We start from the raw sequence: 18,522 nt of genomic DNA, 5'->3' as shown, positions 1-18,522 counted from the left end.
TAAACGTTAACTTTATGTTTTTGCGTGTTTACTTTTTTATTTTTTGAATCTTGTCGATGAAAATTTTGCCTCTACGCGTACAAGTAGAGGGATAGAGGAGAAGACATTGCATGGAGAAAAGGTGGTGAAAAAGGAAGAAGAAAAGGAAGTCCTACGTGGTGCCAACTATACAGTGCAAATGTAAAAAGTACAAGTGGATTAGAGTCGGTTAAATGAAAGACGTAACGGAAGCAAGGGCAGATGTAGTGTGCTAATAACGGCTTCAACCTATAATTTTGAATACGGAGTAAAATTATCTATTACATAAATAATAATAGATAATGAACTCATAATTTTAAAATTATAATAAGTTCAATGTTAAAATTTTATAAATTGAATCCATAAATTTTAGATCATAGATCATATTAAAGACATTTGATTATAGACACGTGCAAACCACAACCCTCTCCAATATTCTCCTATCCTCTAATGGTTGCACAACCCTCGCCGTTGGTTCTCTCTTTTGTCCTCTCTTCTTCCCTTTCCTTTCTCACTTCACAATTTCCTTCACGTAACCGATTTCACCTGACGTAGCTCTACCTAGTGTCAAAACTATTTTGTTTTCTTTTGTTTCTGTTTTGCTTTTTCCGAGTGTTTGAACGGGAATCTGGAAGAGGTGTTTCTAAACATTTTTTATGAATTTTGAACGTCAAGCTCACTTTCTTTGGCGTTGAAAACAAGAATTTTCTGTTCTCTCTTTTTATCTTCAATCTTTTTTTTTTTTGTTAATAAAACATATGGTAATGGAGTTGGTTAAATATATGTTAAAATGGAATTATTTTATTATGAGAGATCATAAAACTAATTCAGAACTTAAAGATGTATGATAATATCGATGACCGTTTTTTAATAGAGATTGTTTTCTATAACATTGCATTACTCTTTATAGCTCATCTTTTTTTGCTTTGCATGCTTTAAGCCATATTAGCCTCTAATGCTTTGCATGCTTTAAGCCATATTGCCGTGCCAAAAAAAAAAAGTTAAAGAATCAACTATTTTAACAATGCATCCCGAGTTTTCATCAAAGTACTTCTCTTAATTGAAGTAATATCATCACAGATTCAAAGTTCTTTAATTAAGATGAGCAACATGCATAGAAAATTGACAATATATGTATCCTTTTTTAGAATAAAATGGTTACACTATGAAACCACAACTATGCTTCCAGTGACCAAAAAATTTAGATAATTATCAATTTGTAATAAATCATTTTAATAAATGGACCACAGATACTATGGTTCAATTTATACTAGCCTAGCTAGCACCTAATGAACATATTAGTCCAAAGTAGCTTGGTGAGAAAAGATATATCGTACAGCGCAGTGGCATTCAGGAAAGTTGTGATATTCTGGAAAACTACCTACTTTCCTAGGTAGATATAGTCTTCCTAATTAATACAACTATTAATTAAAACCTCTGGGAATTGAATTGTATTGTTCACATTTAAAACCAGGTCGATTTCAACATGATATTTTGGACAGCTCAAAGCCAAAGTACCTACGTAGTAGTTTCAAGGAGCAAGCAATCTTTATCAGCAATATCTCACTTTATGATTCCTATATAAACGTTGGCAAAACAATGTATTTTGCTCATGCTTTGAGGATTTTCTCCAGCTTGTATTAGCACAAGTACAGCCAAGAACTTCAGTTCTCTCTCCAAGAATGGCTATCTTCACTGCTTCTCATTTGGCTTTTGTTTTTGGCGTTCTTGGTATTTTTCATTAATTCCTCTACCCTCTTCCCTTTACATATACATATATATATATATATATATATATATATAGTTGTATACGTAATTCATTTCTTTTAACTTGGGTAATTTCACTTTTGTTTTTACAGGAAATGGGGTGTCGTTCTTGGTGTACTTGTCTCCAATGTAAGATCGAGTCCCATTAATTCTTGTTTTTCCAATTGAAGATTAGCTAAAGAGACCTTAATAGTATATTGTAATTTTTCTTGTTTTATAGACCGACTTTCTATAGGATATATAAGAGAAAATCAACGGAAGGATTCCAGTCTATACCCTATTCGGTTGCACTATTCAGTGCCATGCTCTACTTGTACTATGCTTATCTCAAGGAGAAGAATGGGATTTTGCTCATTACTATTAACAGCTTCGGAACTGCCATCGAATTCATATATCTCACAATCTTCTTGATGTATGCTACCCGAGAGGCCAAGGTTATAATACAATACTAACGACAACACTTTTTTTTCGTTATGTCCGATCACGATCATACGCAGATTAAATTTGATAGGTTCAATATTTACATTAATCTTACAAATAATTAAGTTCATTAAACTTTTGAAATTATGAGTTCAAAATCTATATATAATTACGAAAACTTTAGTAATTTCTTTAACATGCATGTATGTTGAAGCTCCGTATCTAAATTAATGTTTTCCACTTTCTAATTTTGATTTTCTGGTTGATTTGCAGATTTACACTACGAAGCTGGTTCTTCTGTTAAATATAGGATCATTTGGAGCAATCGTCGCCTTGACATATATATTCGCCAAAGATAAGACGCGAGTCACTATTGTCGGATGGATTTGTGCTGTCTTTTCTGTCTGCGTCTTCGCTGCTCCTCTTAGCATTATGGTACTAAAATCACAATATCTTATCATGATTGTCACATCGTTATTTTTCTATAATTAATTAAGTTACGTTCTTCAGTGTTAAACAAAAAAAATTAACTATAATCGAATCAAACTGACTATATATATAAATATACCATTTTTGATATATTCGCTCTTTTTGCAGAGACGCGTTATAAAAACAAGGAGCGTTGAGTTTATGCCATTCCCTCTTTCTTTCTTCCTCACAATCTGCGCCGTCATGTGGTTTTTCTATGGTCTCTTGATAAAGGACATGTACATTGCCGTAAGTCCTCTTACAAACCCTTTAGGGACGTGTTTTCCTTATTTTTATATGCTCTGATCTTCTAATATATTCCCCTTATTGCATGAACAGACGCCAAACATTCTAGGGTTTACATTTGGAATTGCTCAGATGATACTGTACGCAATCTTCAGAAACAGAAAGCAACAAATCCAACCGGCAGACAGTAATCTGAAAGATTTGACACAAGTCGTCATAGACATGAAAGCAATGGTATTGGAGATGCAAGAAAATTCTGATCCAAATAAGGAAGCTGAAGTTGATGATACTGATGAAAAAAAGACTAATAAGCAGGAAGTTGTTGCACAAACAACTTCTAACGTATGAGAAAATCCAAGCCCATTAATATGGAACCTATAGCTTCTGCTTGGCTGAAGAAACTAAATACTACCAGAAAAAAAGCAACGGCGAAAGCTAAGCTCTAGGGGTATTATATCTAGGGCCTTCTACAAAGAGAAACTTTGCCCGTACAAGATATTTCCATTCTTTTTTACGTAAAAAATGTATAATCAGTTAAATAGCCCTAAGCTGAAGGGTAAAAGGAAAGTAGAAAAAAAAATGCTTGTAATGTATCAGATAATTCATGCTACTGTGTTCGTTACGTTATTGATAAAATTTGCTAATTAAGGGTTGCAACTGCTTCCTTGATTTGTCGTTATATATAAATGCTTATGTTCAATCTATATATATTAGTCCCTCTCGTTATTTTCTTCTTTTCTTTTGCATATGCATTTGGAGCAAACAAGTGGCGATCTAGAGCTTAGTTATTTATGGGTTCACTAAATATCTATAAATAGTATTGAATGTGAACTTAATTACTATGATATAGTAACTTGAGGTCGTTATAGAAACTTATAAAATTCAAATCCGAGTACGAATCTCAATGCAAAACTCTCCATATCCAATCATAGAGTCAACACTACATATTTTTCTTGGGATGCAGTCATGCACCAAATAGCAAAAACAAGCGTAACACTTGGGCGCCTTTGCCATCCTTCTCTTCCCTTATTAGTCATTATGTCTAACCTTTTATAATTCTTGATTTATTAGTGTGCTTGGGTTTATTTCGAGTTTTGGATTATAATATTGAGACCTAGGACTAACATAGGATTCATGGGTTGTATTTAATATTAAAACATCTGTTAGTTTCTGATTTAGCTTATTTTTATTGTCTATAATATATATATATATATATATATATATATAACAAGCGACGGCTCTTATAATTTATATGTGAACTGTTCCATGATTTCACGAAGTATGCCCCTTTAGGGGTGTACATAGGTCAGGTTGGTTCGGATTTTACAATTACCAAACCAAACCAATTGTGTCGAGTTATTAAATCTAAAGACCAAACCAAACCAATAAAACTCGGGTTTTTCAATCTCGATTTTTCGGATTTTTTCGGGTTTTTCTGGTAAAATCTTCGTAGCACAAAGCATATAACTTGTGCTCAAAATATTTCTTTAATCCTAGTAAGATACAACTATATAAGGTATTTTCCAAGAAAATAATACAAAATATGAGATGTGTCATAGCATTATCCTAAAATATTCAACAATAAAGATAATAAAATTATGTACTATAAATATTGCTAATTAAAAAACCATAATAAAAATAAACATAATCTGAAAGTACTAAGTCATGTTAAAATAAGTAGAATAATAAGGGAGTATTAATTATCTAAATTATTGCAAAACAAAAAATAGATATTCAATACATTGTCGTTCGTAGTATTGAATTGAATGTCTTTTATTAGCATTAGTATTGATTTGATTTTGGTTTGGGCTTTTGTAAGCATTATTTAAGGGGCATTTGCATCTATATCCGCTTTTTGTGTCACGTTTTAATTGTGTCCGCTTTGCAAAAAAAATTGCAAGCGTACCCGCTTTTTCGCATAACTTCAGCATACGGGGCTGAAGTAGCAAAGACAATCACGCAAAACTTCAGCATTTTAGTAGCCGGGCCCGAAGTTCAGCTCTAGAGCTGAAGTTTTTGTTTTGTAACTGTCGAATTTCAGCTCTAGAGCTGAAGTTTTTGTTTGTAACTAGCGAAGTTCAGCTCTAGAGCTGAAGTTTTTGTTTTGTAACTGTCGAATTTCAGCTCTAGAGCTGAAGTTTTTATTTTGTAACTGTCGAACTTCAGCTCTAAAGCTGAACTGTCGAACTTCAACTCTAGAACTGAAGTTTTTATTTGTAACTGGCGAACTTCAGCTCTTTTTGTTTCGCAAACTTCAGCTCTAACTTCAACTCTAGAGATGAGGTTCTCACTAACTCAATTTGAGGATATAAATACACACTCGTTCACAATCACGCACGGTGTGTGCGAGAGCAATCACAAGATCTCATATATATGACGGCGCCATCTCTCCAGATTGAATTGGAAAGAAAAGTAGCAGCTGCTCTTATTTATCTAAAAGAAAAAAAGACAAATTAAAAAGGAGAGCAAAAGGAAAGATCACGTCAAAGGGCAGTTGCATGAGTTAACAATAAGAAATGTTTGAATTTTTAATTTGGCTTCTTTAGTTGGATATTCACATATTTACTTGTTGATAAACATTGGCTGAAGAATTTTGAAGGATAATCCTCCGGGAAATGGGAAAGAAGAAATTTTCATTAAAAGTACAGAATTTAAAAAGATGAAGAAGAAAACGAAGGAGGAGAAGGAGAAGGGGGGCTGAAGTTATTTAAAAAATAGGTACAAGTTAAAAAAATTTAAAAAAAATTGGTATAGGTTAAATGGGGGCGACCAAATAGGGCGCCCCGTGCAATTTTTACTTATTTAAGTTACTAATATTAATGGCTATAAAACTTATTGGAACATTCAAAAGTTCTAAGTTCAACCTTGAAATAATATTTTAAAAGATAAAATTATGAAAAAGTTTAAGAAATATTTATAAATTACATCACAATAAGTATATTTATATATTAAATATATCTAAAAAATTTATATATGTAATGTCGGTTGGTTTGGTTTCGGTTTGACTTTCTTTAGGGAAAACCAAACCAAACTAATTATGGTTAGGTTTTTTTCTCCAACACTAAATCAAATCAAACCAAATCATAGTCGGAGTTTTTTTCTCGGTTTAACTCGGATTATCAGGTTGATGCAGTTTGTCGGTTTCCTTTGTACACCCCTGCCCCTTGTACTTAATTGGTGAATTTTCTTAAAAGGAGAAAAATGTCGGAAGTCCCAAGCTTTGAAATTAAATGAATGATTGCAATTTGGAGGAAGACACATCAAAAGTAAAAATTTAAACCGTCAACCACATAAGGTATTCTAAGAAACTTCTTTAAATATTAAGGACAATGACAAGAAACGTCAACGACCATTTGGTAAAATTAAGAAAACTCCATTTTTTGCTTTTTTCTTTCCATAAAATAGATAATATAATAATAACTATATATCAATTCTACATCATCTCTAAGGAGCCACAATTTCCAAAAATTAGTGATTCAAAATTGCAGAGCAATGAATATTCATTGAGGAAAAAATAAAGAAACAATCCAATGAGTGATCGGAGTGGCTGTTCTTTTCTTCTAGTGGGAATTTAATGGATTTCCTCTAAAGGCCTTCTAAAATTTCTGTTTTTCACTTTAAGTAAATATTTTGTACAGAAAAAAAGTGTACAGGAGCATAATAATTGTACAGCTGTCACTTAGTTATCATTAGGTGAACTATAGTTAAGCTAATTAACTAGTATAGTTGTTCTATTAGTAGTTGATTAGTTATATAATGTACAGTGTATTTAGACATTAGTTAGTTAATACAGTAATAACAAAAATTCTTTTTCTCAATTTTCTCTCTCTTCACTTCTTCGTTGCGTCTCTCTTCTTCTTCAAATTCTCCAGATCTGTGAGAATTAACATGGTATCAGAGCATTAATCGTGTGAATCTAGGGGTTTTCATTATCAATTCAGCTGAAAATCGAGAAATTCACAGAAAATTCGTTGCCAAATTTGTGCCCTAATTTTCAATGGCAGGAGATACAGTCGAAGAACGAGATGTTGAAGAACAATCGACCATGCAGAAATCGATTGTGATTGATCACAATCATCCTCTATACTTGCATCCTTCTGATGGACCGAATTTGTTATCGTTGGGATTTCAGTTGATCGGAATGGAAAACTATACAATTTGGAGCCAAGCTATGGAAGTTTCGTTGCTAACACGAAACAAGCTAGGTTTTGTGGATGGCTTGATCGCCAGAGATACTTTTGGAACTAGGTTCAATCATTTGTGGGATCGTTGCAATGCGATTGTCAAATCGTGGCTAATACACAATGTAAGTCGTGATTTACTAAGTGGCGCTCTGTTTCGCGCAAGTGCTCGAGCAATCTGGGAAGATCTTCGTGAGAGGTTTGATAAAGTGAATTCCTCACGAATGTATTATCTTCATAAAGTAATTTTCACCCTAACTCAGGGAACATCATTTCCATCATCAGTATCGCGTATTATTCAAAGTTGAAGAATTTATGGGATGAATATGACTCAATTATTCCAGCTCCTCCTTGTGACTGTGAAAAATAAAAAAAAACTTCTTGCGCATCTACAGTATCACCGTCTTTGACAGTTTTTGATGGGCTTAAATGATGGTTATAGTCAAGCTCGAAGCCAAATAGTAATGAAGAATAAAGCCATGATTTTGCAAGATTAAAGCCAAAGAATTGTTGTTGGTAGTCATACTGTTCTTATTGAGTCTATGGAACCAACAGCCTTGTTCACTTCAAGGAATAACACTCAAAAGTAACGAAGAAACTATAATGTCGAATGTGATTCTGTCACATGAAGGGCCACACTAGAGAAGGTTTCTACAAACTTATGAAATGTGACTACTGTAACATGAAAGATCATCTCAAGGAGAATTTCTATAAGATCGTAGGTTATTCGGCTAATTTTAAATCAAAGAAGAAAGGGGCTTCCGTCAGTGGTCACGTGGCTAAGACAGAAGTACAGTCAATATAACAACCAACAATGTCACAACCTTCTGTATTTACTCCTGATCAGTATAATCAGATTTTGCAAATGTTAAATAACAACAGGTCATCTTTTTCAGAATCTAGTGCTTACATGGCAGGTACATCTTTTCCTAGTGCACATATGGCAGGTACTTCCTGTTCTATTCCTACAAAGGAGTCTAGTTGGATAGTGGATACTGGTGCTACTAATCACATGATTAGCAATAACCAGTTGTTGTTAAATGGTATTGAAATAGGAAGTTTAGGACAGGTTCAAATACCAATTGGAGAGACTGTTAGAATTACTCATGTAGGGGATTGTGAAATGCTTGGAGGTGAACTACTTAAGGATGTATTATGTGTGCCCAATTTTAAATTCAATCTTTTGTCAGTTTTAAAAGTGACCAAGGATTTGAATTGTTGTGCAATATTTTATCCAGACTTCTTTGTATTTTAGGAGCTCTTTAATGGGAGGTTGAAGGCGATTGGTAGAGAACATGATGGGTTATATGTGTTGAAGACAAGGTCCAGGAATGATTTTCATACTCATAGCAAATCTATGGCAGTACAAAATTTTACAGACTCAGAGATTTGGCATAAACGACTATGCCATGTTCCTATGGCTTTTCTAAGGAAGATTTCTTTTTTTTTTTTCTAGAACAAGCTTAGATTCACTTTGAACAATTGTGATGTGTGTCCACTAGATAGACAAACTAGGATTGCTTTTCCTACACATACTAGCAGATCTATTAAACCTTTTTAATTGCTACATATAAGTGTCTCGGGTCCTTATAACTTTGCTACTTATGATGGTATGCACTATTTTCTTACTGTTGTAGATGGTTGTTCTAGGTGGACTTGGACTTTTATGATGAGAGTTAAATCAGATGTTTCCTGTTTGTTAAAATTATTCATTGTCATGGTTCTGAATCACTTTGGAAAGCATATCAAAGTAGTTAGGTCTGATAATGGTGCAAAGTTTTTTAACTCTACTTGTGGAGATCTGTTCAACACCTATAGGATCATACACCAAAGGTCATGTTCATACACACCTCAGCAAAATGGAGTGGTCGAACGAAAGCACTGACATATCCTTGAGACAGCTAGGGCCATCAAGTTCCAGGGAGGTTTGCCCTCGAGATTTTGGGGTTGTTGTATTGAAGCAGCAGTGTATATCATCAACAGAGTTCCCTTGTCTGTCTTAAACAATAATTCTGTTTCTATATAATCGTACACCATCTCTATCACATCTGAGAGTACACTACAAGAAAATATAAAATTTGCAACAATGTTTTAGCAACAACTAAAATTTTGTTGGCTAAAATTGATAAATGGCAACAATTCGATAAAATTGTTGCTATAGCATAGATTTTTTTGCAACAAAATTTTCTTGTTGACAAACATGTTAATTTTGTTGCCATATGCTATGATTTAGATAATAAACTTTAAATTTTAAAATTGGCAACAATGTTCTAGCAACAACTATATTATTGTTGCCGAATTGTAATAAATGGCAATAACTAATTTTAGTTGTTGCAAAAAATAAAATTTTTAACATAATAAAATTAGATTATAAATAGAATTGGTGGCAATACACATTAAATTGCCAATGAGATGCGTGGATTGTGGCCTAAGTCTTTCCAATTTTTCGCCAAAATCAAACGCGGCAAGCCAAAAGCCTTTTAATTGCTTTTCCCGGATTTTTACCCCACTCTCTAGTAACTATTCTTTCTCAGGTTTTTCTTATCAGTTCTAATTCAAAGAGTTCCTCCCCTGTTGCGTCCTGCTGCTGCTGATCGAAAAAGAACGGTCACAAGACCTGTTGCTGCTGATCGGAGAAGAACAGTAAGAACTCTATCTTCAATTGCTTTACTCGATTGCTGCTACACTAAATTATGGAAATATCAATTTCTGTGATTGTCTTTTATCAGTGAAGTACTTAATTGGGTATGAGTATCTTAAATTCTTCTACGCCAGAGTAGGATTTGCGCTTTTTTCTCCTATAATTCCATATGCTTCGGAAAGCAACTTTGCATAAGTTTTTTGTTTTATTGTTGTCCAAATTCTTGTTCCTTACATAAGATTTTTATTTGTCCAGATTCTTATTCCTTGCATAAGTTTTTTGTTTTAAAGCTTTTCCAGATTCTTGTTCCTTTTTTTAATGGACTTTTTTCTATTGTTGGCACAACATGAATGTAATATTATTTCCTCGAAGGATTCTGTAATAAGAGATTGGATTGAAGGTCAACAGTTTCACACTTCTAGTTTTAATTGCCAATTTCATGAGAAGTTTATCTATTGCTTGTTATTTATGGTATTGGATCTATTGCTTGTTATTTGTGGTATTGGATCTATTTGTTCATGAAAAGTTTGCTTTATGTCCCCTGTCCAATTTTGGTTCTTATAATATTTTATTCATGTATAGGGCTATTCATTGAATTCAAAGTAAAGTAAATTTTGGATTAATTGTTAGATGCATTAAATTATTACTAAATTCTGGTTGTAATACAAGTAATTTTTAATTGTAGATGATTTTTAACTTTGGGAAGAATCATTATTTTACTAAGTATTTATATTATTTTATTTTTTGAGAAAAAAAAATCTTAGACAATTAGTACCTCATTCCTTTACACTCTGTTAACATCTGAGAGAGTGTGAAAGAAAATTGTTTATCCAATCCCAGATGAATCGATTCGCCTTGGAATTTTTAATTTTTAAAGAAGAGCACATACTCTGTCTTAGACATTAATACTTTCCTAATTCCCAGTAAACAGGAATCTACTAAGGCTGCTAAAAACCATGAATGGATCAAAGTGCACGTTGATTTATCTTTTATTTCTGAAATATCATGATATTGTTGCTTCTGTCTCACCTTCGTAGTGCACAATTTGCTTGTTTGTTAATTCTGTTCTATTTAGAAAATACCATTTTCTTAATGGTATTTCAGTAAAAGAAAAATACATATGTCCTCAGTTCCCTTCCATTGCAGCATAATCCAACTTCATGTTAGTATTTTCAGCTTAATGTTATTGGTACATATGTGGTCATTTAGCTTACACAATTCTTTGACTTTTTTGTTTATTCCTTATTTTATTAGATAATCGTGTATCATTAATCCTTATGGAGTAAGAAATTCTGAGTCATCTTACTTTCTCCACCTGTTATGGTGTCGAAGGTAACACGAGTGTGATGTTAAATTTATTAAAGGTGAGTTTGGAAAATTATTTGGATATAGTTACAAGTAATTACATAATTCATGCTCTTCTAGCATTTGCATTTCTATGATTCAGTTCAAGCTATGACCTTGCCATATTACAATTCTGAAGAAGAACAAAAAGAGCAAGAAAAAATGATGTTCAAATTAGAAATTAAAAGAAGAAAGACAAGAAGCTGAAGACAAGAAAATTACAGCTTTGGATGTAGGCAAACTATCGAAAAAGCATATGATAGTAGTCATGTTTGTGAACTATAAAATCTTGTAGGCTAAGACATTGAGCATGGAATAGAGTTCTGAATTTTTGAGTTGGGGTTTGCATGGAATAGAGTTTTGAATTTTCATGCTCTTTAATTTAAAAGTCACACAGAGAGCTCTTCATGATATAAAAATAAAGCAAGGACAACCATCTAAGGAAATGACATGGCATCAGAATCTATCTTAGTGAGTCTGTTAAGTAATTAAACACACATTAGTTTGTTTGTCTTAGTAGGCTGGTTAAGTAATTACTTGATTAATATTGAAATGATCATTACAGGAAGATTACAATTACATGCTCCAATTCTTGGGAAGGCTACTGCAAACTGTTACTTACAAGTTTTTACTTTTCCTTTTATGTCCATCTAAGGTTATTGACTTTAAAGCTAAATGTTGATGGTAGAAATAAAAGGTATACAAAAATGTAAAGAACACCAGATGACTTTCCTCTATGTGTGTGTATCTCTGAGTACTTCTGTGTGTTTACATTATATGTATATATTGCTAAAAAATGGATCCGACAGAAGCAGATATCATCCTTGAGGAAAAGAATTATTATCACTAAATTACGTTAAATTGAATTAAGTATAAGATGATACAAAGACAGGAGTCTCATTGCGCTATCCAGGTAAACATTATTGTTCAGTAATAGTGCTTTTGGGTTGAATTAGGCGCAAGTGCCATACTTTTCAATCTGGAACACTTACTGTACTTCGCCATTTTCATTTGCTCAAGTTGTGTTGATATTGTTCAAAGCAACTAGTTATTAAAAATGATTATTTATTGAAAGCAACAGTTTGATTCAACCAAAGATTTGTCAGACTATTGGTCTTATCTCTGTGCTTTCTTCATTTTCTTGTTTACTTGCCTAAGAGTGACCGTTTAGATTTGCATCCTCAAAGGGGAGAGATAACATAATTGTAAAGCTCATCCATGTCTAACCATGAGGTTGGGGATAGAAAGAAGTGATTCATTTTTAGGAAAATTTGAAAAGCACCTAGTTAAATCCAAGAAGATGAAATTGTGACGATCCAGCCAGTCGTCTCATGAGTTACCGCTCCGTTTCCCCCATTTCACTTCTTACTGCTTTGTCTATCGGTTTTATATGTGATTGGGTTGGTTGGCTTGGGTTCGGAAAGGATTTAGTAAGGTTTGAGACGCTTAGTCTCTTTTGAGGAAGCTTAAGTTGGAAAAGTCAACCGGATGTTGACTTATGTGTTAGAGGGATCGGATGTAAGTTCTGGTTCGGATAGCTTCGGGAGGTGATTTGGGACTTAGGAGGGTGATCGAAATGAGTTTTGGAGGTTCGGAGTAGATTTAGGCTTGAATTGGCAAAGTTGATATCTTGACGATTTCCGGTTGGTAGGTGAGATGTTGATATAGGAGTTAGAATGGAATTCTGAGAGTTGCAGTAGTTCTGTTGTATCATTTGGGAGGTGTGTGCAAAATTTCATGTCATTCGGACGTGGTTTGGTTGGATTTTTATTATCAAAAGCGTAATTCGAAAGATTTTGGAAACTTAGGCTTGAATCCGATGCGTTTTGGTTGATTCGATGTTGTTTGAGGTGTTTTGAAGATTGATATAAGTTTGAATAAGGTTATGGTACATATTTGTACTTTTGGTTGAGGTCACAGGGGCCTCGAGGTGATTTTGGATGGTTGACGGCGAAGTTTGGAATTTTGGTGAGCTGCAGATTTTTGTTGCTTTTGGTATTTCCGCACCTGCGGATAGAGGACCGCATGTGTGATGTCGCAGATGCGTGGAAGGGAACCGCAGAAGTGAAATGGAGCTAGGGTGGCTGAAACCGCTGCGGTTAGTGGACCGCACCTGCCTTGGCGCAGGTGCGGCTGGTGCATCGCTGATGCGGACCGGGGCAGAATAAGTGAAAACCATAGAAGCGGTTATTTGGCCGCAAATGCAGTACCGCAGAAGTGGGTATATGGCTGCAGATGCAAAAATGCCTCTGCCAGAAGGTATAAATTGTTCCTTCGCGATTTTTGAGCTATTTCATTATTTTTATGTCAGCTTTGGAGGTTTTTGGATGATTTTGAAGAGGGATTTCAAGGGAACTTTATTGAGGTAAGGATTTTGGACTTAAAACTCGTTCCTATGGTATTATTTTACGGATTAGAGCTATAATTAATGGAATTTAAAGGTTAAAATTGGGGAAACTAGGGCTTGGTATTGGAGACCTAAACTTGAGGTTTTGAGGGACCTATTGTGGTCAGATTTTGGTACTTTTGATATGTATGAACTCGTGGGGAGATAAGGAATCTATTTTTATAAATTTTATCGAATTCCGAGACGTGGGCCCCGGGCTAGGTTTGGTAATTTCGGGATTTGTGTTGTATATTGATTATTTTCGCTTGGGCTTCGTTCCCTTAGCATATTTTGATGTTGTGATTCTGATTTTGGATAGATTCGATGCGAGTGGAGGCCGATTCGAGGGGCAAAGGCATTGCGGGCTAGAGATTTGATTGGATTGAGGCGAGTAATGATTGTAAATGATGTTCTAAGGGTATGAAACCCCGGATTGCACATCGTTGTGCTATATTGAGGTGACGCACACGTTTGATGACGACCGTGGGTTCGTGCACTGTTAGGGATTGTGACTTAGTCTGTCCTGAATGACTATTTTACCGCGTATTTGACTGAAATCTATTTGCTATCATCATTATTTGGCTGAATGCCAAATTTGGGCCTCGTGTTAACTATTTGAACCTTTCGGGGATTTCTATTGATATTTCCTCATTGTTTTGATTTTATACTTAAACTCAGTCATGTTATATTTCACTGTTTTCATACTCGGCCATGTTTACTATATTTTAACACTTAAATGATCTTTTAAATGATATTTGGGCTAAGAATCATGTTTTACTACTGTCGAGTAGCTTGTGAGGATTGTTGACTGAGTAAGGCCAAGGGCCTATGTTGTGAGGAAACACTGATCATGATTTGAGGCTGAGGGCCTAAAATATGTATGCCACGAGGTGGCTTGTTGATATGAGGCCGAGAGCCTAGTGATGACGCCACAAGATGGCTTGATATTGCGCTTGGGCCGTAAGGGGTCCCCAGGAGTCTGCACACCCCCAGTGAGGGCGGGTACCTATTGTGATGTGAGATATAGCCCTAGGGGTTGGTAATGTTGTGAGATATTGCCCGAGGGGCGGATTTGTTGATACTGTGCCCGAGGGACAAACCTTTATGTGTTTATCTTTCTTAATTGCCTGTCATTATCTGTTTAATTGTTGAAAAGCTATTTCCCGAAGTTTAAACTGAACTTAAATGATTATTTGTCTTTTTACTGATTCACTGTTTTTAATGGTATTACTGCTTCATTATAGCATATATTATGCCTTACGTGATTTCCTGCTTTCAGTCTTTATTTATGATTATTACTCACTGAGTTGGAGTACTCACTTAACTCCCTGCACCCCGTGTGCAGATTCAGCCATTGTAGATCCTGCCAGTGCGAGTTAAGAGCTCCCGGCAGATTTCGGAGTCCACGAGGTAGCTGCTTGGCGTTCATAGTCTCGTGTTTCTTCCCTTTATCTCATTTCTTTCTCTTTTTGTAATTTTGTAATAACTTTGTAGGCACTTCAGACTTGTAGTATATTGATAGAAGCTCATGACTGGTGACACCCCGGTATCGGGCTGTGTGGGGTTATATTCCGCAAATTATGCTATTATCTGTTACTTTGAGATTTTACTTTTATGCTTTAGACTTATTTCTTATGGTTTAACTGTTAAAAATTGAAATGGGAAGTGTCGGCTAGCCTTGTCTTCACGAGAGGTGCCATCACGACCGGGTCCGAATTTAGGGTCGTGACAAGTTGGTATCAGAGCCTAGGTTACATAGGTCTCACGAGTCATGAGCAGGTTTAGTAGAGTCTCACGGATCGGTACGGAGAAGTCTGTATTTATCCTCGAGAGGCTTGATAAGTTGGGATTTTAACATGTTTTATACCCCTACTTGCCTATGATTTGATCATATATTGTTACAAAATAGTCCTAAAAGGCTCACAAGTTGTGCTTGATTGCAGGTTTAATCGACAAAGTGCGAAATATCAAAGATCGGCTCAAAAAGGAGTGAAACCTGCTCAAGTATCAAAGACCAAGAAGTCTAAGGAAAGAAGGCCCAGTGCGGACCGCGCAAAGTTGAATGCGGCCGTACTAGGTGGTTCAGAGAGTTGGTAAACCAGGCTAGAAGAAGCGCGGCCGCGGTACACATCTTGCGGTCCGCGATGAAGGCTCCGCGGCCGCACTACTCTTTTGTGCGGTCTGCGGTCATGAGATTCAGAGAGATGAAAGTTTGCAAAACCAATGCCATACGGTCCGCGGTCGCGGTCCATTCTACGCGGTGCGCGGAGTCCAAGTTCAGAGAAGCAAAAGTCAAAGTCAAAGAGCCCAGTGCGGCCGAGGTCCATTTAATGCGGCCCGCGCTGACCCCGCAGGAGTATTTTTGTCCAGTTTTTCCTACTTAGTATAAATAGAATATTTTACCATTTTTTAGGTTATCAGATATATCATAGTTGAGTTGCGCTTGTGGGAACATCATTTGTAGCCATTTTTGGCATCTTAGCTTCAAATTAACAATAGATTCTCTGTATTTACATTAGCATTTAATTAATATGCCTTGTTCTCCATCTATTTCTTTATTTTCTTCTTCAAGCATGAGTAGCTAAACCCATTAGCTAGGGTTGTGGCTCAACCCTAGTGTGGGTAATTGATGGGTGTTGTCATCTAATGTTAGATTGACTATGGGTGTTTGCTATTTGGGTTGATTTTATGTTTTAATCTAGAATTGGTGGTTGCAAACACTGATTCAAGCTTTGTGGGTTTAACTCTTCTTGAGAAAGAGAGTATATGACCCCAAAATTGACTCAACAAGAAATTGGGATGGACTCATGAGAAATAATAGTCTCAATTAACGATTAAACCTCGAGAAAGTAATTACCCTACTTGAACCCTAGTTGTTTGGTCTAATTTGCCTACCTATTTGGTCTCGAGAGAGTTAATTGGGCAAAATCACTTTCTCTACCGAGAGGTGTGAGAGTGGGTAAAATTGTGCAACTATTATAGCATAAGCCCCAATTATGTCAATCGAACCTTAGTAACATCTACCCGTCAATTAGCCACCTAGGTAGTGTCACGACCCTAGTGCCCTTCTTCCCATTAGATACAACTTAGAAATATTCGCGTAGCATAATTTAGTGTTAATCAATAGTTTTATAAAAATAGTTATAATTCGAAAACTAAAAGTGTTTGAAGTGACATTAGGAAAAACAACACATCTCTAGGCTAGACAGACAATCCAACTCCACTGCTAGATCCATGAGGAAATCGATCCCGACCCTTATATCGGGTAAAAGCTATTGAGACCCGCTCTTCCTACCTTAGTATAGAGTCGAGTTGGCAGCGATCACTTTTTGGCGCTGTTGCCGGGGAGCTTACGGTGTTGACTATCTGTTTATTTAGTTTTGTGTTTTGCTTCTCTTTCATTCTTGTTTACTAATTTTGTTTGTATCGATCAATCAGGTACAAATAGCTCTTAATGCAAATGACCCTCTCGGCAATGTGATAGCGGGGAGGAGGTAGAGGATCTAGAACAAGATGAGGTCTTACCTCAAGTTCCACGGAGAGGCCGAAATGCCAATGTAAATGCAAATGAAAACAACAATATTCCAGACCCTCCTCCGCCACCGCCGAGAGTGGCCCCCAGAGTTTTACCAAATCAAGGATACGCCAGTGCTATTGTTCCTCCCCGAATCCGGGTGGGGAACTTTCAAATCACAAATGTTATGTTGACCTTGCTCGAGTAAAGAGGGTATTTCACGGGCGCCTCCAATCAAAATGCCTACAAGCACTTGAAGGGGTTCGTGGATACATGCTAGGGTAGCAAGAAGACAAACGTGTCCGAGGATGCATTGAGATTGAGGCTTTTCTCGTTCTCTCATCGGGGTAAAGCTTTGGATTGGTCAGAAAGGCTCCCCAATCATTCTATTACAACATGAGATGAATTGGCGGACAAATTTATTGCCAAGTTCTTTTCTCCAAGTCATATGGCAGCTCTTCGGGATGAAATTCTAGCCTTCAAGCAAGAGCCAACGAAACCTTTGCACGAGATATGGGAAAGATATAGAACAATGGTGAAAGAGTTCCCTAATAACGACATGACCAAGGTTATGATTCAACAAACCTTTTATCGGGGCATCAACACCACGAATCAATGCATTGTGAACCAATTGGTCAGAGGGAACTTTATGAATCTTTCTTACCAAGAGGCATGTGATGTACTTGATGAAATGGCCGACACCTCTTCGGCATGGCAAAACCGAGCAAATGTTCCCCAAGGTGACCCCACGGTCATCCATTTGCACAAGTAATTGCACGATTATGGCCAAGCTATTGCCGAGCTTACAACAACTATGAATCAAATGGCAAAGGCGCAATTACAACAAGTCCAAAACCCGCGCCAAGTCAATGCAATGGAAGGTGTTTCTATGTTGAAAAGGAGGCAAAGAGGACAACAACCTCAAGGTAATTGTGAACAATATGACAACAACAATGATGGTGGTTGTTATTCAAATGAGTGCTATGATGATCAAAGCGAAGAGGTCCAATATGTCAATAACTACCAAGGGAATAGAGGTAACTCTCCAAATCAACAATGGCGTCCCCAAGGAAATTGGGGCAATCAACAACAAGGAGGCGGTAATTGGAATAATAAAAACCAACAACAAGGTGGTGGCAATTGGAACAACAACAATCAAAACAACAATTGGGGTAATCAAGGTAACAATCAAGGCAATTTGAACGGGAACAACAACAATTGGAGCAACAACAACAATCAAGGCGGGTGGAACAATAATGGAAACCAAGGCAACAGGGGGATGGGCTTTCCAAGGCCCCCAATGTTCCAACAACCGAGCAATCCACCCCCTTTCCCTTCTCAAGGTCCTAGTTCTTCCAGATGTGATATGGGAAGAATTGAAAGCATGTTCGAGCAAATGATGAAAAAGAACCAAGATTCTGATGCCCAATTGGCTTCTCATAATACATCTATCCGGAACTTGGAGGTGCAATTAGGCCAAATCTCTCTAGCATTGAATACTCGTCCCAAGGGTGCTCTACCAAGTGATACGGTAGTG

General features: G+C 36.1%; 1 protein-coding gene and 1 long non-coding RNA gene across 2 annotated transcripts; both read left to right on the top strand.

Annotated features, from left to right (window-relative positions):
* The first annotated feature begins 1,566 nt into the window (after positions 1 to 1,566).
* On the top strand, positions 1,567 to 3,589 carry LOC104217313 (bidirectional sugar transporter NEC1-like). The gene is made up of 6 exons (XM_009767528.2): positions 1,567 to 1,749; positions 1,878 to 1,914; positions 2,006 to 2,219; positions 2,479 to 2,640; positions 2,803 to 2,922; positions 3,013 to 3,589. The coding sequence occupies exons 1-6, from the start codon at positions 1,701 to 1,703 to the stop codon at positions 3,265 to 3,267; spliced, it is 837 nt and encodes a 278-aa protein (XP_009765830.1). The 5' UTR covers positions 1,567 to 1,700; the 3' UTR covers positions 3,268 to 3,589.
* Positions 3,590 to 9,505: 5,916 nt separating this feature from the next.
* On the top strand, positions 9,506 to 16,019 carry LOC138877164 (uncharacterized). Its single transcript, XR_011402501.1, has 3 exons — positions 9,506 to 9,743; positions 14,817 to 14,881; positions 15,415 to 16,019. It is a non-coding gene; the product is annotated as an uncharacterized lncRNA (long non-coding RNA).
* Positions 16,020 to 18,522: the final 2,503 nt, after the last annotated feature.

The sequence above is a fragment of the Nicotiana sylvestris genome, chromosome 9, assembly GCF_000393655.2.
Source record: "Nicotiana sylvestris chromosome 9, ASM39365v2, whole genome shotgun sequence".
NCBI lineage: Eukaryota > Viridiplantae > Streptophyta > Magnoliopsida > Solanales > Solanaceae > Nicotiana > Nicotiana sylvestris.
This window is presented reverse-complemented; position numbering and strand designations above follow the sequence as displayed.